This window comes from Haliotis rufescens, unplaced genomic scaffold (assembly GCF_023055435.1).
Source record: "Haliotis rufescens isolate VD_foot unplaced genomic scaffold, xgHalRufe1.0.p SCAF_31, whole genome shotgun sequence".
NCBI classification, from domain to species: Eukaryota; Metazoa; Mollusca; class Gastropoda; order Lepetellida; family Haliotidae; genus Haliotis; species Haliotis rufescens.
In genome coordinates, this window is record NW_025964013.1 from 1,395,240 (window position 1) to 1,421,438 (window position 26,199).

Genomic DNA, 26,199 nt, shown 5'->3' on the forward strand with positions numbered 1-26,199 from the left:
AACAAGTTTGGCATTCTTTTGCAGTGACTAAGATTGTATATGCTTCAACTTGAAATGTAAACTTAACATGCTAAACAATTAGCAACTTTTATTTCTACATATTTAAGTCTTATATTAGAGATTGAATTCAGTTAGCAAAGAAGTTAACAATGGTTAAATGCATTGATATCCATATTGTCAGATGAAAATCAGCTTTGTGAAACAGTACCATAATTTCTGTTTGTTTCTTCAACCACATCGACGGAAGTATGTCTAAGAATTTAAGAAACTAAGCCTTTAATATAATAATAAACTTTTGACATGCTCCCTAATTGTTACCAGGTGAGTATTAACAGCCAAAGAGTCAGAAATAGCCGAGACACAAAACACTGGCAGGAGTTTACGCGACACACAAATGTGGAGAACCCCACTCTTGTAAGTCATGGTAAAATCCTACACTGGGGAGGAAATCAAGAACAGTATTCCATACAAGTACTCAAAGGTGTTGAGTTATCTCATCAACTTATTACATGTCATCAAAATTGTTTAAATATCTTCATCAATGTTTAGTTGAAATGACATCAACATCATATCCCTTGAATGAACACCCTTCAACAAGTTGCAATACCTTTAGATAAACTCAAGGAATTTAAACATAACTGCAGTTTCAAATCCTGTTTTAGAAAGATTATGTATTAAAAGGGAAATTATGTTTAATGCTAATTTATCCCAAGTTGTGAGCAAGTTTGGTTTAACACTGCTTTAAACAGTAATCCAGTTATATCACGGTGTCAGCTTAATGTGGGAAGAAAGCCCGAAGTGATGAAGGTCTCAGACGTTTACCACTTCGGTGAAACTCATCATCCTGGGTACGGTGCTGACAAACCTAGAAACATAATCGGGATGAAGGAGGATTCGAACCCACAATTATAGGCTGCTGGTATGCCATAGGGACGCACCTCTGCACAGCGAATTACGAGGCCTTAGACATTCAACAGAAACCTGTTCTTATTCAACAGGTGGCAGATTCAGCCTACTGATCCAAAACTCTAGCAACAATCTCGACTCATTTTTTAAATTACCAATAATACTTAATGAATTTAGGCATTTTTCAGAAAACATAACCAGTTGCTCTGCGGTGAAAAATCACAGACTCAAGTAGGTAATATTCAATAATGACCATATTTTCTTTTTGAAATTTCAAAACATGTAACTTCATGCAGTTCCCAACTCACTGTATCGGGCCTACAGAACAATACAGCCTACTGTTCAACCAACCGAGCAATGTTGTTTCCTGTTTCTTTAACAATTGTTACGTTATATACCTATTAACCCCAAGCTTTCATGTGCATTGCATGTCATGGGTATTTATTACACAGCTAACTGGGCCTGCTTGGTCATTGGACCGCTACATTTGTCTAAAGGTATTGGGATCTGGAGTTGCCCATTCATTGTCTTTCTTGTGCAAATAATAAATGTACCCTGCCAGACACTGCCTTAGGCATATCACGTTTACTTAGGCTGTATCTATTTTTAGACAGCATGTGAATCTACCTAAGATCAATGATGTACCAAATGAAAGTCATGCTACCAGTTTGAGAGACAAAACACAAAAAGCAATTTTCATGAAATTAACTTGTGATGTAATACTATTTCAATAAATTCCTGATTTAATATTCACTGGCTCAATGCCTGCTGCATCATATATTGATCATTATTTGTCAATATGAATAATCAACAGTCTGGTAAAACACAGTATAACACTTTCTTCACTGATATTCCTATTCAAGTTTTACCAATAGAAGCCCAAACTGAGTGCATGTACCCAAACAGTGAACAGGTATTCAAATTATTATAATAAATAATGTCAACTTGGCAGCTAAGTAGTTCATCCACAACCACAATATTGATTATTTCTACTTCTGCTATTTAATAAATGTTCCAGTGGTTTATTTGATCAATCAAATTTGATTAAGGCAATTCCCTTCCTTGATAGACCTAAACTACACTAATATTTTTTACTAAAAGTATTGCTTCTCCTCACTGATATCAATTAATATAAGAGCCCAGTACTAAACCGGTGTGTACATAATGCGCCAGCTGACAGAGTGGGAGGGGCAGATTTCAAGACTTACTGTACAGTCAGTAGTCCTCAGTGAGCCAGCGACAGAGGCGGTAATTCCAAGTCGGTCTACTCTCTGAGATGTCAACTCTCAATGTGTCGCCAATACAACCAGGCTGAGCAGAATTCTCAGGTCTGTCGGCAATCCACGACCCGACCTCGAAAGCACGTTTCGTTTAATGCACGCATCGAGCCATGATCTGAAATCTGCCCGAACAGGCTAGCCTAGATAACGTGCCTTGCACTTCCAGCCGCTCGCGAGCCGTGCTTGCACATGCTACGTGCTCTCGACGTGAGTCGATTCGCGCTGAGCTCAAAATAGACAGGTTTTAGAGAAATGCAGCGGCAAGAAAACTGCTTACTTATGCAGTCATTAGTCTCTGAGGTATTCACAAAGTCACGCATATATCCCTGGAATGTGTCACGCTGCCATCACGTCACGCGCGCACGCGTAATGGAGTGCATGCATGCTAAAATAGTTCACGCCCAACTGGTTAAGTCGGTGGTTGACATAAATAAACACAAAATACACTTACTTGAGATGTGTTGAGGCTTCGATTGTTTTCTCCTCGACATCTTAGACATATCAGCTTTAGTACTGCATCAATGTTGTTTGTAAACAAAACCGTTTTCCGGAGCATAAACATTGAAATGTGTGAGGCCCCAGACTTCCCGTTCCTTCTCCCTCCATGTTGAGCGCTGAATGCTGGGATAGGCACGTGCTGTGTGCGCGAGGTGAGTTCGCTTTGCGTGAGAACGTGCAAAGAGGAAACTGACATCGTGTCAATAGCAGAGAGCTCGCAGTCAGTGCGTGGACGAGGAAAGACGAAATGAGCGACAGACCAACCGAGGATATTTTAGGGTATGTTAGATTTATGTTTGTCGTTGAACGTGAAAGAAAATGCAATCAACGTGCAACAATACGTCCAGTGTCGAGGTGGGTAACATATGCTGTGACCTGGATTTACATGACAGGGTATATTCGCCACCATTGGCAATGTTTACCGGTGTGGGTCCACGGTCGGCTCCACGTGCTGACGTAAATCGGGAAGGATGTGTATATGGGTTGTTGTATTTTATTGATTTTTGTCATCATGACTGATTGACTGCGAATTTGGACAAGGACCCTCGTGACTTAGGTTCCAGGGAGCACCTTAACATGTTAATGCCAAATCACCAAGTTGATGACAACGTCTTTAATATTGGGACCTGTTGACAAAATGTTCTTGGGGGTTTTTTTATGGCAAGACATGTAGGCTAATTATAATAGTTGTGATTTCCATTGTTTTCGTTGCATGAGAAATTCTTTTTTTCATTTATTTTTTCCTTCAATTTATCGGCATAACAGCTTAATAATTGAAGTTGATAAAAGCATTTGAAAGAAAATCTGATGCAATGTTTTGTCATTTGTTCTACTCTATTGCTTGACTAGTCATGTTTATCGCAGTATATATGAGGCTCAAGAGGAGTGCCCTCACAGTGATTGAGTGAGGCTATACCTTGTTACACTGCTCTGGATATACTTTCATCATCTAATCACAAATGTATAAGTTTGATGAGGACATGATGCAATGATGTGAAAGCCATCATAAATAAAACATTACACACCACAGGAAGTTCATTTCATTACAGAAGAGTGTATAGAACAGTGGCACCTTGTATTGTGTACCATGTCTAGGTAAGAACACAAACATTGTCAACCAAATAATTTAGATATGTATAAAGTTTAACTTCAAAACTAAATTACAACTGTTAATCATATTATTTGTGTCCTTCTTTTTATAGCATATTTTTGTGTAATTTCACTAACCAAGATGTAAATGAACACTTGGTTACATTACATACGACCCGTGAAGATCTGGGGTAGAACAGGTCTTCAGCAACCCGTGCTTGTCGTAAAAGGTGACTATGCTTGTCGTAAGAGGTGACTAACGGGAATCGGGTGGTTAGGCTCGCTGACTTCGTTGATGCATGTCATCGTATCCCAATTGCTTGGGTCAATGCTCATGATGTCAATCACTGGATTGTCTGGTCCAGACTTGATTATTTACAGACCGCCGTCATATTGGTGGAATATTGCTGAGTGTGGTATTAAACAAACAAATCATTACATACATAACTAAATCAAAGTTAGTCTTAATCATGTTAATTGACAACTGATAATTCAGGTCGAAATAACATCAACACTCGATGCTGAAACAATGTAGGTTAAACATGTTTTCACAGGTAGAATTGGTTACATTGATTTGAGGTTGATCAATGTCGCAACCAGGGATTTAACCATGATTCAATGTTTTGTGTCTTCTGGAAAGTGATGAAGCAAGCACACAGGTCTATGTACGTGTTTCATATGTGCTTCAAAACATTGTTAGATAGGTTTTACATCTTCATGTGGTCATGCTTGACTGATGAGTTGTTCGAACAAATTTGTAAAGTAGTAATATTTATACTGTTTCAGTAGAATTGATGCATGCCTCACAGAATGACTTATCTTTCTCAGCTTGTAAATATTTAACCAAACTTAAAGGGGAACTGTGCACCATGCTCTGGTGGATATTTCTAATTCTAGTCTGGATCCAGACATTGTAAATTGTGCTACCTTCAGGGGCGTGGCTAGGGAAGCCTAAAATGTAAACAAACATGTTGCATAACGCTCATCAAACAGAAAAGGCTCAATCAGGCCCGTACAATACAGGGCTTAGATCTGTATAAAACATGAATTAGTGCAACCGATTATTGATAAATGCAACCAACTATTTATTTTTAGATGTGCTAAGTGCATGTAAAATACCTTTGAAGTTCTGGGTAGAGTATACTTCTTCAGCAACCCATGCTTGTCCCCCATGAAGATCTGCGTAGATAATAGGTCTTCAGCAACCCATGCTTGCCGCTAGTGGCGACTATGCTTGTCGTAAGAGGCAACTAACAGTATCGGGTTGTCAGGCTCGCTGACTTGGTTGATGCATGTCATCGTATCCCAATTGTGTAGATCGATGCTCATGATGTCAATCACTGGATTGTCTGATCCAGACTTGATTATTTACGGACAGCCATCATTTTGCTGGAAAATAGCTGAATGTGGCATTCAACAACAAACAAAGCATGTAAATAAATTTCATTATTTGTGTCTGACTAACCCTTACTTGTCCACACAAGAAATATATTTAAACACACTCAGTACCTTCATTAAGCTCTAGGGGCGGTCGGGTAGCCTAGTGGTTAAAGCGTTCGCTCGCCACGCCGAAGACCGGGGTTCAATTCCCGACATGGGTACAATTTGTGAAGCCCATTTCTGGTGTCCCCCGCTGTGATACTGCTGGAATATTGCTAAAAGCGGCGTAAAACCATACTCACTCATCAAGCTCTATTGACCCTGCTACACCACTAATGGCTGTGTTGTGTAATTCATGACACAGTGGTCAGAGATCTGGGATAGTACTTATTTAGACTAGTTCATACATCAATATTTCAACTTTGATAAAGTTATGGGACCGGTGCCACCTGATTATGTCAGATGCACCTAGCGGTTTATGTTGACGTGCACCTGGTGCTAGTTAAATCAAGTTCCTTAAATCAAGCCCTGCAATATATCTAAAACAGAGATATCACAAAGGCATCCCAGCCACAATATGGACATACCAGAAATGTAAAACAGTTTGATTCAAGGATCATTGTGATCAAACCCAGATATCTGCTGAACTAATGCAACAGGCAGCAAACCACAACATCCACCCAACTCATCAACGGCAATCTGCACACTGGTAATCGTGATAGCGTGAAGTTTTCAATTTGAAAAAGTTATAGGTGTCACAAAGTTGAAAACGTCTTTATTGATGGAGTTGGTTTATCTCCATATTACCATGACACAATGACAAAACAAATGAATTGTTTGATAGGCATGACATAGAAGTTGACGGATGACAAAGTAGACACAAGTTATGGACAACAACGTCTTTATTTACAGTAAGGGCGACGTTTCAGTATAGATCCTTATCCCGTTGCCAAGCCTTGCTTGACAACTGTATAAGGATTTATACCGAAACGTATATAAAGAAGCTGTTATCCATAAATTGTGTCGACTTTGTCAATGTCAAAACAAACGGGACCTCTTTTGTCATAGCGGAAGTAATTAGTGATGTAGCTTCATTTGATAGGGAGAATCCAGTAATTGGTGAACATCGTGTTTCAGCTGCATATGTTTGCTTTATTCACCCCAACTATAATTTTCACTGGAGGCAGCCTTGTGGTTAGAGCATTCACCCCTCATGCCAAGCCCCGGGTTCGATTCCCAACATGGGTACAATGTGTGAAGCCATTTCTGGTGTAGCCCACCGTGATATTGCTGGAATATTGCGAAAAGTGGCCTAAAAGTATTCTCAATCACATACTAATTTTCACTCTAATACTTGAACCATTTTCCTGAGATACTATAAATTACTTTGGCAGATATATCAAACTGACATCCTTAGAGAAAATGAAGCAAGCACTGTGAGGTTTGGTTCAAAAGTACACGGCACAATTATGACGTCATCGTAAAGCTCTATAGATTGTATGTGTAAACAGTGTGACACGGTGGATGCGATGGTCAATGATTAGCAATGCAGAACATTGCGACGTCATTGGTAACCATGACAAATCAATCAAATGACATCACTAATGGCTCTGCTACTGAAGCTGTTAGCAGTACTTTTTACACGTAAGATCCTGCTTATTACTGTCTACAAACTGAAAAAGTCGGAAGAATGATGTTGGATGATAAATAAGATAAGACGTTCCATTGACAAGCCTCAAGAGTTTTTCGACTTTTATCAACGATTGTTGATATATTTGATATTAAAAGTCACGAGGGTGAGATTCTCTATTCCATTAAACTTTTCTGATAATGTCTTGCTCTTGTTGCAGTTGATTCTGAGCACACTGATGATTCTGAAAGGGCATTTGTGCTAATAAAATGACACTACAAAATTGATGCAAATTAAGAGAAATTTCATATCAACCATACCCTTGTTTAGATCAGATAAATAACTCAAATCTGTTGCTTCTGGGAGTAGAATCCACAGTTTCTCATGATTTCTCCATTACATGGTCCATCAGGTTGGTTCAGGAAGAAAAACAACATTATATTAGTCGAGAATTAAGAGCCGCACTTGAGGAGGAGTCACTGTCAGAGATCAACCAATCATCGATGGCAACGTGAAAGCAGTTTTTCCAATTTTTAAAGCAAAAACATTACATTGACATACAATGGTCAATCAACAACAAAAATTACATTTACAAGTCAAAGTACCGGTATGTTATTTATACAGTCTCTGAGTGAGGTTAGATTCTAGACTGCAATAGTGGTAACTCAGCGTTAGAAATTGGCACTAGTCCTGTAGTTCTTGCCAAACTGCTCAATAGTTAAGGTATCATAAGGACTAGTAGAAATTTGCCATTTTTAAGGCTTTTCCTATACGTTATAACTATAAGGACTAGTGGACCTACTATGTTAGTTTCTACCCCTGTATCTACTGGTGGGACGATGCATCGGTGGATCGCAATTTTTTACTTCTGAAAACAAGTATCGATCAGTCTCACACCAAGTAAAAAGTATCGATTCTTACCTTAAATGTTTTCTTGAATAAGTGTTACACCAAACACTAATTACTAGTGAAAATGAGGAGTGAAAATGTAAATATTTTCAGCCATTGCACCATACTTGACACTGCTACCTGTTAATCATGAGTGTGCCAGGTATTTGGCAATCCTGGCCTTGAAAAAGATGGCTTATGCACCACAGATAAGTGCACCATACCTGACATTGCTAACTGTTGATCATGAGTGTGCCAGGTATTTGGCAATCCTGGCCTTGAAAAAGATGGCTTACACACTACAGATAAGTGCACACGCAAGTATCGCGATAAGTTTCGGATCTTGAGCAAGGTATTGTGATACTTATCGGATTGCACCGTTGGTGTATCGTCCCAGCCCTAGTGATAACCTCGTGTCCAGGTAAGGTATGGCTGCATTTAACTCAGTAAGTTACACCTACTGACAAGGATGCAGGTATTGCTGCAGTTCACCATTATGGTTTAGTCGTCCAATGATAAGTAACGAAATCACTGTAGTTTCCATGCACTGTTTTGGAAGTATTTGACAAGTTCATACTTGTTCATACTTGTTCACCGTGTTGCCATCATGCACTGCCAGTGGTTCCTGGATGTCACACTGATCTTTGTGGGAGAGATTAGTTCCAACTAATTTACCTACAACTAGGATATGGCTCAGGTGGTATAAAGTGTTACCATGGTTACAGGGCCGATTGGTTCCAACCACCCTTGCTGATTGTATTAGATACAACTGTGAATAGGCTTAGATGGTATAAAGTGTTACCATGGTTACCAGGCAGACTTTGTGTCTGGGATCCAAAGTGGCCTGGCGTGTTGCTCATTCTGTCAACCACTAGGTTTACTTGATTTCAATTTGGCACCAATGATATTTCTGAAATATATGCAGTAAAACGTGAACTCATTTCAATGTAACCATGGCAACAGTCTTTTTTTTCTTTCTTTTAATGTGTATGGTACCATTTATGAACTGGTTATCATGGATACGTAAAAGGTCTACAAAAATCTTTATGAATTAACCAGTTTAGGAAAGGAAAAGTCTCTGAAATTCACTCTGCCAGCCAGCTCACTTCCTGTCAGTGTCCTTCAACTCACGACAAGGAACTCCCTACTTGCCGAAGGAGAAGAAAGCACTTCTCCATATTCACATAACAGCTAACCAACTTAGCATCACAATTAATCTTTCATTTGTGCATCAGTTACGTCAGAAACTCTTCTTGAGAGTTCGACCAGTGAAGATCTGGGGTAGAATAGCTCTCCAGCAACCAATGTTTGCAGTTAAAGGCGACTATGTTTGTCGTAAGAGGCAACTTACAGGATCAGGTGGTCAGTATAGTATTACAAGTTATCTTTCATTTGTGCATCAGTTATGTCAGAAACTCATCACTTCTTCTTGAGAGGTAGACCAGAGCTCCTAGTAATGATGACTGCCTTGTGTTATCCGCAGCCCCGATGGCAAGCCCCTGTCGAAGAAGGCCCTAAAGAAGCAGCAGAAGGATGCCGAAAAGGCCGTCAAGAAGGCCGCCCATAGACAGCAGGAGCAGACGCAGAACGTGAGTCCTGGCCCACTTACATTTAATGCAGGACAATGGTTTGGGACGATGGGATAGCCTCATGGTTAAAACTATCGCTTGTCGTGCTGAAGACCAGAGTTCAATTTCGCGCATGGTTACAGTGTGTGAAGACCATTTCTGGTGTCCCCCGCTGTGGTATTGCTGAAATATTGCTAAAGTGGGTGTAAAACCACATTCACTCACTCAGTCACTCACTCACTCAGTCACTCACTCACTCACTCACTCACTCACTCACTCAGTATAGTTTGGTTGTTGGTTTTGAGGAGAGGGGCAGTTGGGGTTGTTTGATTAAAACTGTATTATTTGATTTGTTGAGTGCATTCTTGGACATTCATATTGACATATGTACTGACCGACAAAAGAAATGTGAATACCATATATGTTGGTTAATATAGACTCAGCAACAAAAGTGTATTTTTCAAACAACATGTATGGAATCAAGCCACAAAAATGCAACTGCTACAGAAAAGCATGCATTGCATGCAAAAGTTGACTCTTATGCAAGCCCCATGCATTTCACTACCCAAGAATTGGTATAAAAACATGAGCCTTAACGAGCTTCCATATGCATTGTTAAGCATCGTGCTGACAACAACCACTTAGAAAAACAACAAAATTACGAATTATTCAACATTAAGAGACCATCCTCGGAGTGGTAGGCCACGCGTAACCAATATTTGACAAGACAACTGGATTCGAACAACACACCTACGAAATCGATTCCAGCCAGCAACAGTGACTGCAAGAAGCATCCCTGGCCTTCGAGGGATATCTTCACAAACCGCATGTCATCGCCTCAGATGTGCAGGGATTGTCGCAAGAAGACCTGCCAGACGTCCCATTTTGACAGGAAACCACCGCCAAGCACATCTACAGTGGTGCAGACAGCATCTACGCTGGACGGCCATGCGGTGGGGACAAGTTCTATTCACTGACGAGTCTCATTTTCACCACAGCGATGGACGGATTCGAGTGTACCGACGTCGAGGTGAACGTTACGTCAATCATTGTGTCATGGAAGAAGATCGTTTCGGGGGTGTCAGCGTTATGGTATTGGGTAGGATTACAGCAAGACAGAGAACCCGTTTGAATCTGGTAGAGGGAAATCTCAATGGACAGCGCTACCGAGACGAGATCATCGGCCCTGTTGTGCTACCGTTTTTGCGTCGTCATGGCCCAGGCATTACCTTTCAACATGATAACACCCGACCTCATATTGCCTGACTTATTCAGGATTCTCTTCAACAAAACAATGTGAATGTCATCCACGGCTCGCCCCACTGATCTCTCACCAATCATGTGGGATGAGATGGATCGGCGCCTTCAATGTCAACCACGTGTTCCACAGACGCTCCAGGAACTTCAAAACATGCTCCAGCAGATATGGACGGATATCCCACAGGACTTAGTGCGACGCCTGGTCCATTCCATGAGACGAAGATGTGTTGCTTGCATCGCAACCAGAGGTGGACACAGACGCTATTGATTTGTAAATTGAGATTTTGGCATGTTCAAGGTTTTTTTTATGAAATCATGCATTTTCTGAAGTCAGTATGGCAAATTAAACCATTTGAACACTTACAGGAGTCTTTTGTCTGTTGCAAACCGAAATTGTTTCATATTTGGTAAAAAACATAACTTTGCATTAAATCTTATTCAATGTCACAGGAACTTTTGTTGTTCAATATATATTCAATGGATATTATATTAGTTCAATACACAAACGAATGTACGGGTATGTTGTGTGAACTGACTGACGCTCAAGAACACATCACATGTGACATCATAGATCCAGGACTAGAGATGCACTCTTTGTCCCATGCAGGATTGGTGTGTAAAGTTTGGAAATCACATGCAACATATTGTGATAAGAATAAAGACACGCTGCGGTAACCCTTGACTGATAGTTAGTTAGATAGTTAGTTTTGTCCTCAATTGCATTGGAAACTTCTCTTCTTAACGGACATACTTCTCAAAATGTTTCTACGGTTTCGCGTTTCTTTTGGCGGTGAGTATATTTAAAATGTGCTGTTAACCCTGTAAAACATAACAATTTCCTCAACATTTTTATGCCCCGGAAAGTTGCCCTATTTGTCGCATGATTATCCACAATAGAATATTGTTGTGCTCTATTCGGCAGCCTCAGGCCGTGGAGCAGGAGAAGGAGGACTATGCCAAGGACCTGTACGGACAGGTCCGCATGATCCAGTCTCGTGACAAACCAGACAGGACGCTACTGAAAGTGTGTGAGTTGACCCCAGGCCTGGCCGACCAGAAGGTGTGGTTGAGAGGACGACTGTACACCAGTAGAAGTAAAGGTAAGAAACAGTTGCAGGTACATGGAAGTAGTACATGGAATATTGCAGGTAGTGAGAACGTGTTTCCTTGTGGTATGCCAAGCACCTTCTCCAGGTGGGCACATATTTCAATTCCTGGGTAAAATATGTGAAGCCCACTTCTGGTGTCCACCGCTGTGATATTACTGGAATATTGCTTAAAGCGGCGTAAAACCATACTCACTCACTCACTCACTCACTCACTCACTCACTCACTCACTCACTCACTCACTCACTCACACACTCACTCACTCACTCACTCACTCACTCACACACTCACTCACACACTCACTCACACACTCACATTGACAAGAAGAAGAATGGTTTTTAAGCTGTTTTGAAAGTATTTTATTTAATTGATATTCTCCTTCAAAGTTATGATTTTGTCAAACAGCCAGTTGGTTAAGCAGGGTACCTGTCTGTACAGCTGGTGAGGGTTGATAAATAATTGATACATGCAGCTAGAATCTAATCAATATGTCTGTACTGATCACTGAAGAATTGTGTGGGCGTGACGTAGCTAAATGCATTCTCAGTTATTTTTCTGATTCAACTAAATTCAAGGAAATGTCAGGATATTATTTGGTTCAATATGCGAAGAGAAAACTTTTTTCTTTTATACAAAAAAGAAAACTGGAAGAAAAAAACAAACAAACATATATGAATAGATAGATTTCAAGACACATGTAGCTAGCACTGCACACAGGCAACACATACATGAACACAATAGACTACGAGACACATGTAGCTAGCACTGCACACAGCAACACATACATGAACACAATAGACTACGAGACACATGTAGCTAGCACTGCACACAGGCAACACATACATGAACACAATAGACTACGAGACACATGTAGCTAGCACTGCACACAGGCAACACATACATGAACACAATAGACTACGAGACACATGTAGCTAGCACTGCACACAGGCAACACATACATGAACACAATAGACTACGAGACACATGTAGCTAGCACTGCACACAGGCAACACATACATGAACACAATAGACTACGAGACACATGTAGCTAGCACTGCACACAGGCAACACATACATGAACACAATAGACTACGAGACACATGTAGCTAGCACTGCACACAGGCAACACATACATGAACACAATAGACTACGAGACACATGTAGCTAGCACTGCACACAGGCAACACATACATGAACACAATAGACTACGAGACACATGTAGCTAGCACTGCACACAGGCAACACATACATGAACACAATAGACTACGAGACACATGTAGCTAGCACTGCACACAGGCAACACATACATGAACACAATAGACTACGAGACACATGTAGCTAGCACTGCACACAGGCAACACATACATGAACACAATAGACTACGAGACACATGTAGCTAGCACTGCACACAGGCAACACATACATGAACACAATAGACTACGAGACACATGTAGCTAGCACTGCACACAGGCAACACATACATGACATGGATACATTAAGAACAGAATAATAATTGCGGATGATTCTTATCCCCTCTCACAAAGTGGGGCGGTAGGGGGATATAGGAATGGAGCTTGTCCGTCCATCCAACTCTCAATGGGGACAAATCTTCTCAAAAGCCATGTAAGCTGAGAAATTAATTTTACACACTGATGTTACTTGTCACGATTTGAAATAAGTTGACAAATTGGTGTCTTAATTTCTTTTTTACAGAGTTATGGCCCTTGCTCCTTGTTTTCCAACTTAGTGCCTAGCACTGCCTACTGTGTGAAATGGGGACAAGTTTTATAAAAAAGAACTTGAGTTACATGAATGAAAGTTTGCAAGCTTATCTGAGAGATACTTATCAAGATTGAGTTTGAGAATTGGTGCCATGAATTACTTTTTTTCCAGAGAAGGGGCCATTTGTGTGTGTTTTATTTCACATTTAATCATTTATTTATATTTATGATGACAAGGGACCCTAGTGCCTACATCCTCTCAAGGCTTTATACGGCTCTTCCTTTTTGTAGTGGACATTAACTTCCATGTTGTTCACTACTATATGAACATATAAACTACTGTATGAACAAATAAACTACTATATGAACAAATAAACTACTATATGAACAAATAAACTGCTATATGAACAAATAAACTACTATATGAACAAATAAAATAGTATATGAACAAATAAAATACTATATGAACAAATAAACTGCTATATGAACAAATAAACTACTATATGAACAAATAAACTGCTATATGAACAAATAAACTACTATATGAACAAATAAACTACTATATGAACAAATAAACTGCTATATGAACAAATAAACTACTATATGAACAAATAAACTGCTATATGAACAAATAAACTACTATATGAACAAATAAAATACTATATGAACAAATAAAATTCTATATGGACAAATAAAATTCTAATGTGTCCCATGGCAGGGGATAGTGATAATGCTGTTTTTTGTTTTTAAGACTGCTGTGAACCGGGAAAATAAAAATCTTGCCTAAATACTGTTTTTCAGGAAAATCGTGTTTCTTCGTGATCAGACAACAGAAGTGGACGGTCCAAGCGCTGGTGTCGGTCGGGGAGAAGGTCAGCAAACAGATGGTCAAGTATATCGCAAAGTGAGAACCAGTCAAAGTGTCGCTATACTCATGTGCTTTAAGAGACGGAACCTAGTTGCCTGTTGTGAATGGTGATAGGTTGGTTGGTTTGTTGTTTTACATCGCACTCAGCAATATTCCAGCTATATGACGGCGGTCTGTAAATAATCGAGTCTGGACCAGACAATCCAGTGATTGATATCATGAGCATCGACCCATGCAATTGGGATCCATCAACCAAGTCAGCGAGCCTGACCACCCGATCCCGCCTCTTACGACAAGCAAAGTCGCCTTTTACGGCAAGCATGGGTTGCTGAAGACCTATTCTACCCTGGATCTTCACAGGTCCATAGTGAGAACCAGTGAACATGATACTGCTCTTATGTACCAAAAGACGGAACCTAGTCGCCTGCAGTGAATCATGATAGCATCTGTTGACATTGTGAGAACCAGTCAACATGTCGCTGGAGTGTGGCATTAAACACTAAGCATACAAGAAGAAATAGTGTTCAGAGATGTAAAACATCATTCGGTTGTTTCTGTGCCAGCTCAGTTGCAACTTTCGTTATTTACCAGTTTGTATTCAGTAATCCCACATCTCAGTGGCACCAAACTACTGTTGCAGTATCAACAAGGAATCCATTATCGATGTGGAGGGGTATGTGAGGACAGTCCCACAGAAGATTGAATCCTGCTCACAACAAGATGTCGAACTTCACGCAGAACAGGTACGTCTGTAAAACAAAATATTTCTTTTCTCAACAAGAACAAGGGTTAGCACAGTAGGTGGTGCATCCTCTTATCAGGGAGGAAGGCCGGGTTTGATTGTACTCAAGGACACAAGTAAAAGCACATTCTAGATCTGCCGTGGGTTTGGTTGTACTCAAGCACACATGTAAAGCACATTCTAGATCTGCCATCAGTTTGATTGTACTCAAGCACACATGTAAAGCACATTCTAGATCTGCCGTGGGTTTGGTTGTACTCAAGCACACATGTAAAGCACATTCTAGATCTGCCATCAGTTTGATTGTACTCAAGCACACATGTAAAGCACATTCTAGATCTGCCATCAGTTTGATTGTACTCAAGCACACATGTAAAGCACATTCTAGATCTGCCGTGGGTTTGATTGTACTCAAGCACACATGTAAAGCACATTCTAGATCTGCCGTGGGTTTGATTGTACTCAAGCACACATGTAAAGCACATTCTAGATCTGCCATCAGTTTGATTGTACTCAAGCACACATGTAAAGCACATTCTAGATCTGCCATCAGTTTGACTGTACTCAAGCACACATGTAAAGCACATTCTAGATCTGCCGTGGGTTTGATTGTACTCAAGCACACATGTAAAGCACATTCTAGATCTGCCGCGGCTGAATTGTTTCCCTCGTTGCTTCCCTCAGGTGGTCAAACTTAGTGTGGCATGATGGGTAATTACCAGAGGTGTTGTGTCCCTTTACCACCGTGACATGTTTGTATGTTTGTTGTTTAAGGCCACATTCAGCAATATTCCAGCTATATGACAGTGGTCTGTACCAGATAATGCATTGATTGATGTCGTGAGCATCGATCCACGCATTTGGGATACAATCACATGCATCAACCAAGTCAGCGAATTTGACCACCTGATCCCATTAATCACCTCTTACGGCAAGCATGGGTTGTTGAAGGCCTATTCTAACCCGGATCTTCACAGGTCTAGTGGCATGTAGCCATGAACAAGTTTATTTATTTGCCTCAACACTTCCTGTATTGGAATACAAATAACGTTAAACGCCTGTATTTATGGTCGGTGTGTGATCCAGGTATTTGACCATAAACTGTTGTCTGTGCACAGGTGTGGGTTATAAGTTCAGCTGCACCAAGACTTCCCCTGCTCATAGAGGATGCGTCACGACCCGACACAGAAGGGGTAGGTCATCCTGACACTTGACAGCCCCTAGCAACAGTTGTCAGCAGACAGACGGAATGAGCACATGCTTAACTTCTCATGGCCTGTATTGGTTATTCTTCGTCATTATCTTGAAAAGTTGTAATTGTTATTGCCGATATTAGTCGTTAATATCAGTGAACAGAAGTCAGAAAAGCTAAAATGTTCAACTTTACTGGTATGTTTTAAAATATTGATTCAAACTGATGTCTTTTGAAATTTATGGCGTGTCTGATGTCTTTTCTGAACTTCTTCAACTTCCATTGTGTCACTCACTCACTCACTCTATGTTACGTCAGGACTTGGCCCGTGTAAATCAGGACACTCGTCTCGACAACCGCATCATCGACCTCCGGACACAGACCAACCAAGCCCTGTTCCGTGTTGAGATGGGCGTGTGTAGACACTTCCGGCAACATCTGGAGCAGAGCGGCTTTGTAGAGATTCACACACCTAAAATAATTTCAGGTACTGCCAATATTCACTGAAAAATAAACAGCTGAACTTCACACATTAAATGACACCATTGGTCCACCTGGATTGTGACACAACTGATTGGGCAGCCTAGTTTGTGTTACGACACAACTGATGGGGTGGCTAGTTTGTGTTACGACACAACTGATGGGGCGGCCTAGTTTGTGTTGCGACACAACTGATGGGGTGGCCTAGTTTGTGTTACGATAGAACTGATGGGGCATCCTAGTTTGTGTTACGACACAACTGGTGGGGCGACCTAGTTTGTGTTACGACACAACTGGTGGGGCGACCTAATTTGTGTTACGACACAACTGATGGGGCGGCCTAGTTTGTGTTACGACACAAGTGATGGGGTGGCCTAGTTTGTGTTACGACACAAGTGTTGGTGTGGCCTAGTTTGTGTTACGACACAAGTGATGGGGTGGCCTAGTTTGTGTTACGACACAACTGATCGGGCGACCTAATTTGTGTTACGACACAACTGATGGGGCGGCCTAGTTTGTGTTACGACACAACTGATGGGGCGGCCTAGTTTGTGTTACGACACAACTGATGGGGTGGCCTAGTTTGTGTTACGACACAACTGATGGGGTGGCCTAGTTTGTGTTACGACACAACTGATGGGGCGGCCTAGTTTGTGTTACGACACAACTGATGGGGTGGCCTAGTTTGTGTTACGACACAACTGATGGGGTGGCCTAGTTTGTGTTACGACACAAGTGTTGGTGTGGCCTAGTTTGTGTTACGACACAAGTGATGGGGTGGCCTAGTTTGTGTTACGACACAACTGATGGGGCGACCTAATTTGTGTTACGACACAAGTGATGGGGTGGCCTAGTTTGTGTTACGACACAACTGATGGGGCGGCCTAGTTTGTGTTACGACACAACTGATGGGGTGGCCTAGTTTGTGTTACGACACAACTGATGGGGTGGCCTAGTTTGTGTTACGACACAACTGATGGGGTGGCCTAGTTTGTGTTACGACACAACTGATGGGGCGACCTAGTTTGTGTTACGATACAACTGGTGGGGTGGCCTAGTTTGTGTTACGACACAAGTGATGGGGCGGCCTAGTTTGTGTTACGACACAAGTGATGGGGCGGCCTAGTTTGTGTTACGACACAAGTGATGGGGTGGCCTAGTTTGTGTTACGACACAACTGATGGGGCGGCCTAGTTTGTGTTACGACACAAGTGATGGGGTGGCCTAGTTTGTGTTACGACACAAGTGATGGGGCGGCCTAGTTTGTGTTACGGCACAACTGATGGGGTGGCCTAGTTTGTGTTACGACACAAGTGATGGGGTGGCCTAGTTTGTGTTATGACACAACTGATGGGGTGGCCTAGTTTGTGTTACGACACAACTGATGGGGCGGCCTAGTTTGTGTTACGACACAACTGATGGGGTGGCCTAGTTTGTGTTACGATACAACTGGTGGGGTGGCCTAGTTTGTGTTACGACACAACTGATGGGGTGGCCTAGTTTGTGTTACGACACAACTGATGGGGTGGCCTAGTTTGTGTTACGGCACAACTGGTGGGGTGGCCTAGTTTGTGTTACGATACAACTGGTGGGGCGGCTAGTTTGTGTTACAATGATCTGGTAGTAAACTAGTGGTCTATATATCTGTGATATTTATATTTTGTTGATCCAGCAATAATTGTAATCTATGAGTCTTCACTGGCAATACTGTTGTCATGTGCTGTGATGTGTAGCAATGACTTGTCACTAATAACTTATACTTTGATTGACAGCTGCATCAGAAGGTGGGGCCAATGTGTTTGAGGTGACCTACTTCAAAACCAAGGCATACCTGGCCCAGTCCCCGCAACTCTACAAGCAGATGGCCATATGTGGAGACATGGATAAGGTGTTCACTGTCGGAGCAGGTGGGTGTCACATGACTACAAATAGCCATATATAGACATGGTGTTCACTGTCGGAGCAGGTGGGTGTCACATGACTACATATAGCCATATATAGACATGGTGTTCACTGTCGGAGCAGGTGGGTGTCACATGACTATAAATAGCCATATATGGACATGGTGTTCACTGTCGGAGCAGGTGGGTGTCACATGACTATAAATAGACATATATGGACATGGTGTTCACTGTCGGAGCAGGTGGGTGTCACATGACTATAAATAGCCATATATGGACATGGTGTTCACTGTCGGAGCAGGTGGGTGTCACATGACTATAAATAGCCATATATGGACATGGTGTTCACTGTCGGAGTAGGTGGGTGTCACATGAAAGGCAGACATATGTAGGGACATGTATGAAGTAAGAAGATAGATGTATTCATGACGATTTTAATGTGTACAGCTGAGTTAAACCACTTGAGCTTAAACCAGTAGATTTAAACCACTTGAGCTTGAACCAGTAGAGATAAACCACTTTAGCTTGAACCAGTAGATTTAAACCAGCAGAGTTAAACCAGTAGATTTAAACCACTTGAGCTTGAACCAGTAGAGATAAACCACTTTAGCTTGAACCAGTAGATTTAAACCAGCAGAGTTAAACCAGTAGATTTAAACCACTTGAGCTTGAACCAGTAGAGATAAACCACTTGAGCTTGAACCAGTAGATTTAAACCAGCAGAGTTAAACCAGTAGATTTAAACCACTTGAGCTTGAACAAGTAGAGTTCAACCACTTGAGCTTGAACCAGTAGAGTTAAACCACTTGAGCTTGAACCAGTAGAGTTAAACCAGCAGAGTTGTCCAGCAGAGTTCAACGCGGTGAGGTTCAACTGATGTTGTTTTCAGAGCAATGTTTTCAGTTTAAGTTCTTTGTCTTGCAGTGTTCAGGGCAGAAGACTCCAACACACATCGCCACTTGACTGAGTTTGTCGGTCTGGATCTGGAAATGGCGTTCAGCTACCACTACCATGAAGTTCTTGATGTTATCGGAAATTTGTTTGTGGCAATATTCAAAGGTCTACAACAGAAGTAGGTCCAAGTGTTTAGAAACGTTCATTGAATAAAATAATTTCAAAAGAGGGAGATGAAGACTGACATAAGTCTGAGCTAACCAAGCAGGAATCGAAATGAGACAGAAGTATTCAGACAAATTCTTGTATCAACTGAAATAATATTTAGGTAAACAGATCATTGGAAGTCTTTGTCTGGCTGTCAGAGTTACCTCCCTTGTACCACATCAATCCTACTCATCCCCCTCCCCAAAGAAGACAGCGAAAGATTGACTGCCCCACACTTCAGATAATGTAACATTGTTTGGAAGAAACTAATCTATTTGATTTCTTGTAGTTTTGCAGAGGAAATCGAAATTGTCCATAAACAGTTTCCTGCCGAGCCTTTCAAGTTTTTGGAGCCGAGGTAAGAAGGAGTGACACTGTAGTCACGTCTGTTGATATTGGAAATCCTATACATTGTTATTATGTACATTGATGACATTTAAGAAGGAAACTGCAAAAGTAAATATTTGGCGATCAGTTTCTTTGTCAACTGAAAACTTTGCCTGTTAGATAGTACCTCATGTTGATTTGAGATTAACATGGTAATTTTGCATGTTTTCCAGTTTACGCCTCGACTACCGTGAAGGCGTGCAGATGTTGCGGGAGGTCGGAGTGGACATGGAAGAAGGCGATGACCTCAGCACACCGAATGAGAAGTTACTAGGGAAGCTGGTGAAAGCCAAGGTATAACTGCCATTGTGCAACGACATATAACTGCCATTGTGCACTGAGGTATAACTGCCATTGTGCACCGAGGTATAACTGCCATTGTGCAACGATGTATAACTGCCAGTGTGCAACGACGTATAACTGCCATTGTACACTGAGGTATAACTGCCATTGTACACCGAGGTATAACTGACATTGTACACCAAGGTATAACTGCCATTGTGCACTGAGATATAACTGCCATTTGTACTGAGGTATAACTGCCATTGTACACCAAGGTATAACTGCTATTGTGCGCCAAGGTATAACTGCCATTGTACACCGAGGTATAACTGCCATTGTACACCGCGGTACAACTGCCATTTGTTCTGAGGTATAACTGCCATTGTGTGCCGAGGTATTACTGCCATTGTACACCGAGGTATAACTGCCATTGTACACCGAGGTATAACTGCCATTGAACACCGAGGTATAACTGCCATTTGTTCTGAGGTATAACTGCCATTGGGTGCCAAGGTTTTACTGCCATTGTTCACCGAGGTATAACTGCCATTGTACACCGAGGTATAACTGCCATTGTACACCGAGGTATAACTGCCATTGTGCGCCAAGGTATGACTGCCATTGTGCGCCGAGGTATAACTGCCATTGTGCGCAGAGGTATAACTGCCATTGTACACCGAGGTATAACTGCCATTGTGCGCCGAGGTATAACTGACATTGTGCGCCGAGGTATAACTGACATTGTACACCGAGGTATAACTGACATTGTGCACCGAGGTATAACTGACATTGTACACCGAGGTATAACTGACATTGTGCACCAAGGTATAACTGACATTGTGCACCGAGGTATAACTGACATTGTACACCGAGGTATAACTGACATTGTGCACCGAGGTATAACTGCCATTGTGCGCCGAGGTATAACTGACATTGTGCGCCGAGGTATAACTGCCATTGTGCGCCGAGGTATAACTGACATTGTGCACCGAGGTATAACTGACATTGTACACCGAGGTATAACTGACATTGTGCACCGAGGTATAACTGACATTGTTCACCGAGGTATAACTGACATTGTGCACCGAGGTATAACTGACATTGTGCACCGAGGTATAACTGACATTGTTCACCGAGGTATAACTGACATTGTGCACCGAGGTATAACTGACATTGTGCGCCGAGGTATAACTGACATTGTGCGCCGAGGTATAACTGCCGTTTTTACACCGAGGTATAACTGCCATTGTGCGCCGAGGTATAACTGACATTGTACACCGAGGTATAACTGACATTGTACACCGAGGTATAACTGACATTGTGCACCGAGGTATAACTGACATTGTACACCGAGGTATAACTGGTATTGTACACAAAGGTATAACTGCCATTGTACACTGAGGTATAACTGACATTGTACACCAAGGTATAACTGCCATTGTGCACCAAGGTATAACTGACATTGCACACCGAGGTATAACTGACATTGTGCACCGAGGTATAACTGACATTGTGCACCGAGGTATAACTGACATTGTACACCGAGGTATAACTGGTATTGTACACCAAGGTATAACTGCCATTGTACACTGAGGTATAACTGACATTGTACACCGAGGTATAATTGCCATTGTGCACCAAGGTATAACTGCCATTGTGCACCGAGGTTTAACTGCCATTGTGCACCAAGGTATAACTGCCATTGTGCACCGAGGTATAACTGACATTGTGCACCGAGGTATAACTGCCATTGTACACCGAGGTATAACTGCCATTGTACACTGAGGTATAACTGCCATTGCACACTGAAGGACAACTGGTGTGCTCCCTGAATGAGTCGTATGATGTGTTTCAGTACGACACTGACTTCTTCATCCTCGACAAGTTCCCTCTGGCGGTGCGGCCCTTCTACACCATGCCGGACCCCGAGGACACGGTGAGTGAGACAAGGACGTTGCCCCAGACATTCTGACTCGCTTCTGTACTGTAACGAATCTGAAAGCAGCCACCTAATTCATTTCATTTATGTCCTGTGACAGATGGTTGTCTTTATACTTGATATACCTCCCCTTTACCCCTTGGGAATTTTCTGGCATGGAAACTGCCTCATCTCCAAATCAGCCATAGTTACCTCCCTTTCATCAGCCATAGTTACCTCCCTTTCATCAGCCATAGTTACCTCCCTTCCATCAGCCATAGTTACCTCCCTTCCATCAGCCATAGTTACCTCCCTTTCATCAGCCATAGTTACCTCCCTTTCATCAGCCATAGTTACTTCTCTAACGTCAGTCACCAGTTCAAAGTTATAGCATGCTCTCCTTATATTGTTGGATCCTGTTCCAAAAAGACAGAAATGTTATACCCTTGACCTATGTAGTGCTAAGTTTGACCTTTGTCCAATGACTACACTCCATTGTAATAGTACTTCTCTTGCCTTTATAGAAATGGTCCAACTCGTACGACATGTTTATGCGTGGGGAGGAGATCCTGTCTGGAGCCCAGCGAATCCACGACCCCGACTTCCTGTTGGAGAGGGCGAAGGAACATGAAATAAGTGAGTGTTCAAAAATAATGTCCTAGATTCAAACCCCATAGGTTCTTAAACTGAAGAAAAGTCTCGGATCTCGGGCTCCAACCAAACAACCCATGAGGGCAGTATTTCAGTTGCTCTTTTGTCTTCAATTATTTAGACATGTACAAGACGTTCCCATGTGGTACTAGTCCGAGGCAGAGCCAGGGTTTTGTAAGGGAAGCGCACTAAGTCGGAAACAACAACAGATGATGCTGGGGCTGTTCGTTTTACGCTCACTGAGCCAATGTTCCATATTCCAACTGTGTGAGGGGCGGTCGGGTAGCCTAGTGGTTAAAGCGTTCGCTCGTCACGCTGAAGACCTGGGTTCGATTCCCGACATGGGTACAATGTGTGAAGCCCATTTCTGGTGTCCCCCGACATGGGTACAATGTGTGAAGCCCATTTCTGGTGTCCCCCGCCGTGATATTGCTGAAATATTGCTAAAAGCGGCGTAAAACCATACTCACTCACTCCAACTGTGTGACGGCCGCCTGAACCAAACAATCCAATGATTGATATCATGTGCAGTGTCCCTTGCTGCTGTGTTATGGCATCTTTCCGAGGCAAGAGAGTTAACTGACTTTAAAAGTCCAGTTTCCACCCTTGGCGAACTAGGCTGGAATTCCTGGGTTTGATCGTAGCGCCACCAGTGGCTATTATGAGTTATGTCCCTTCTATGCCTCTCCTATGGACCAATATGATTCCACCTCTCGTATCACTTGCATTTGCTTCAAACAAAATGGCGGTGCCCAGTCAAGAAGATCTGATTGGTAACCAAGATCTATATTGTGATAAAAATATTGTCTTACATCGCAAAGTATCAAATTACATGAGCACCTTGACTAAAATATAATGAAAAGATTTGGAAAATATCTGTTGTTAACGAGTTGGTGGTGCACATGCTTTGCAAATCCTGCAATCCACCGAAATCTGCATGACAGTTTATGAACCAGACTCCGCTTTCATTGTACGATTTTGATTGGACCTGGCATAGACTCGTTAATCCAGCCAAAATCTAACTCGATAATACCAGCTTAGTTCAGTGGAAACTGGACTTAATAGTCAGGTAGCTCCCTAGCCTCGGGGAGATGGGTTGTGGTAACATGTCATCAACCGAGTCACTGAGACAGGTGGACTCCCAAGATGTCGAACAGAAAGGGCGGGCACACAGCCTCTACTCACTTGGGGTCACCAGTGTGGTTAGTGCCCTAATTCTACAACTGAACCGATCATAAAGTATGTGTAGGTGAGGCAACTTCCTTCAACAACATGCTTCAGAGCTTGTTTGGATTGACTTCTGTGTAATAACTGTATAAAAAAAACAGTAATTGCATAACTTGTATTCTGTCTCTACAGACATTGAGAAGATCAAGGCGTACATCGACTCATTCAAGTACGGAGCGCCTCCGCATGCCGGAGGGGGTATAGGTGAGTTGGACATAGACGGCTACACTCCCGGAGAGAATTCACTTTTCTTTATTCTTCACAATGTCGGCAGGATGTATGCTAATGAGATGGTCTCATCATCTGCCATTCCAAGTTTCATTCTTTTGTCGAAATTCAAATCATTGTTTACCTTTATCGTGTTTATATAACAAAAGGATCTCATGGTGCCATTTGTTTTTTATTATTAGCTCAATTGGTTGTAGCCAATAGACCGTTTCCATGGTAATAGATAATTCTACCAATAAAAGTAATCAAATTTTAGTTTATTGATATGTAGTGGAATAGAATACTTCACGTCGTATTTTGGCAACCTCAATCCGTGTATTTATGAATGAGGCCAAATCTCTCACACTTGCGGTTTTGGTTCATGCCTCTTGCTTTCTTCCAGGTATGGAGCGGGTCACCATGTTATACCTGGGGCTTGACAATATCCGCAAGGCGTCATTGTTCCCACGTGACCCGAAGCGGCTCACACCCTGAAGCATGACCTCCATTTTACCTCCAGCAATATCTTACATTTCCTCAATGAATTCTGTAACGTGTTGTTTTGGTTAGGATTTTAAGAAATATTTCAAAATATGAACAGGTCCTTTGTTAACAGCTGACAGGGCTTTTGGGTTGGGTTTCATTCTCATTCAATATTTCAAAGTAATGTTTGATCTTTGTCTTGTGTAATCATTAAACTAATCTCTGTATCTCCTTCATACACACAAGTAAGCCACAATCTACATAGATTGTATTTATTAAGGCAGATTAGGATGGGTGGATTGCACTGTGAACACAATGCATAAAAGTGCTATTATGATTCCAGTACTGTGTCTGACATGACTAGAGACGTTTCTCTATTGACTTTAAGGTCTTAAGTCATCAGTGGCAGGCTTCTGTCTGCTGTTAACTAGGGGTATGCGGTATTACCAAAATATTGGTAAATTGAGGTTCATTCTTTCCACGATACGTATCATAATATCATGTTGTCACGCTTGATATATCAGGTGATTTCAAATAGCAATTTTTTATTGTGTGTTTATTGTTATATATTTGGCAAATGCCTTCGGTGCCAGGAGCATGCATCCGGGGCACCAAGATGGCTGCATATTTACTGACTGAGTAAACATCATTTTGTACAAGAATCTTGTTTTGTTCCATTTATGAACGTCAATTCATACTTTAGTGTATCAGATTGCTTCTGAAGTCAAAATTTAGAATGATACAATATATCATGATACGTATTGCAATATGGCCTTGTACATCGCAAAATATTCTGATGCACTTTAAATCTCAAATACACATACCTACGGTTAGCCATTGTATGAAATCTCAGCTGTTGTCCCATATAGTCCTGGGAATTATTTAATATATACCTCTATTTATTTACATTTTAACACCAGTTATGCATTCACTGAAGGTAATGACTGAGTATGCCAGATGGATAGGCCATAATTAGGTGGCTGTTAGTTTGTGGTTACCTGATTGGTCAACAAGACATTTAAAATATTTATCAATTGTAATAATTTAAGAAAATGCATTGATAATAGGCTGCCAACAAGCTGATGACTTTGTTTCTATTGTTCTACTACAAGCCTGGGTTGACTTAGTGCTGACAAACTGTATTATGTACATAAACCATCATTCTGAACATGTCTGTTATATTTTTGTACAGATATCTTACAGACTTGAGGTGACTCTGCTTATTAAATATGAAAATTTCACTGCCATGTCTTGAGTTAGCTTGTTTGTTTCGTTCATCGAGGAAAGTTTTTCTGTATGATCAAATCAGTTGTAACTGCAACCAATTCTGTGGTCACAAGAGGCGACTTATGGATCGGGTGGTCAGACTCTGGTTGACCATGTGTCATTGTACCCCACAGTGGATCATTGCTCACAACATCAGTCACTGGGTT

At 41.6% G+C, this 26,199-nt stretch overlaps 2 protein-coding genes across 4 annotated transcripts in view; one reads left to right on the forward strand and one right to left on the reverse strand.

Moving 5' to 3' along the window:
- The window catches only part of LOC124136795, a 32,819-nt gene extending 30,043 nt beyond the window's left edge, over window positions 1-2,776 (reverse strand). For both annotated transcript variants that reach the window (XM_046502830.2, XM_046502829.2), the window contains exon 1: window positions 2,638-2,776. In XM_046502830.2, coding sequence (XP_046358786.2) covers window positions 2,638-2,686 — 49 coding nt within the window. In that variant the 5' untranslated portion in view covers window positions 2,687-2,776. The remainder of the gene's footprint in view (window positions 1-2,637) is intronic.
- Window positions 2,777-2,825: 49 nt separating this feature from the next.
- LOC124136796 (aspartate--tRNA ligase, cytoplasmic-like) lies at window positions 2,826-26,007 on the forward strand. Of its 2 annotated transcripts, none has more exons than XM_046502828.2 (15): window positions 2,826-2,963; window positions 9,155-9,260; window positions 11,422-11,599; window positions 14,129-14,231; window positions 14,836-14,938; window positions 16,056-16,130; window positions 16,448-16,616; window positions 18,382-18,516; window positions 19,435-19,582; window positions 19,901-19,969; window positions 20,172-20,292; window positions 22,136-22,216; window positions 22,723-22,834; window positions 24,209-24,280; window positions 24,687-26,007. In XM_046502828.2, the coding sequence occupies exons 1-15, from the start codon at window positions 2,932-2,934 to the stop codon at window positions 24,776-24,778; spliced, it is 1,596 nt and encodes a 531-aa protein (XP_046358784.2). In that variant the 5' UTR covers window positions 2,826-2,931; the 3' UTR covers window positions 24,779-26,007. The 2 variants fall into 2 exon arrangements, with proteins under 2 accessions (XP_046358784.2, XP_048236475.1); XM_048380518.1 differs by lacking the exon at window positions 2,826-2,963 and adding an exon at window positions 3,684-3,779.
- The last annotated feature ends 192 nt before the right edge of the window (window positions 26,008-26,199 follow it).

What these genes read in the sequence shown, in the direction of transcription:
- LOC124136796 (XM_046502828.2), top strand. Translation starts at nt 2,932, where the DNA reads ATGAGCGACAGACCAACCGAGGATATTTTAGG. An exon ending in GTACACCAGTAGAAGTAAAG is followed by an intron (nt 11,600 to 14,128) that starts GTAAGAAACAGT and finishes ACTGTTTTTCAG; the next exon opens with GAAAATCGTGTTTCTTCGTG. An exon ending in TGCCGGACCCCGAGGACACG is followed by an intron (nt 22,217 to 22,722) that starts GTGAGTGAGACA and finishes TTGCCTTTATAG; the next exon opens with AAATGGTCCAACTCGTACGA.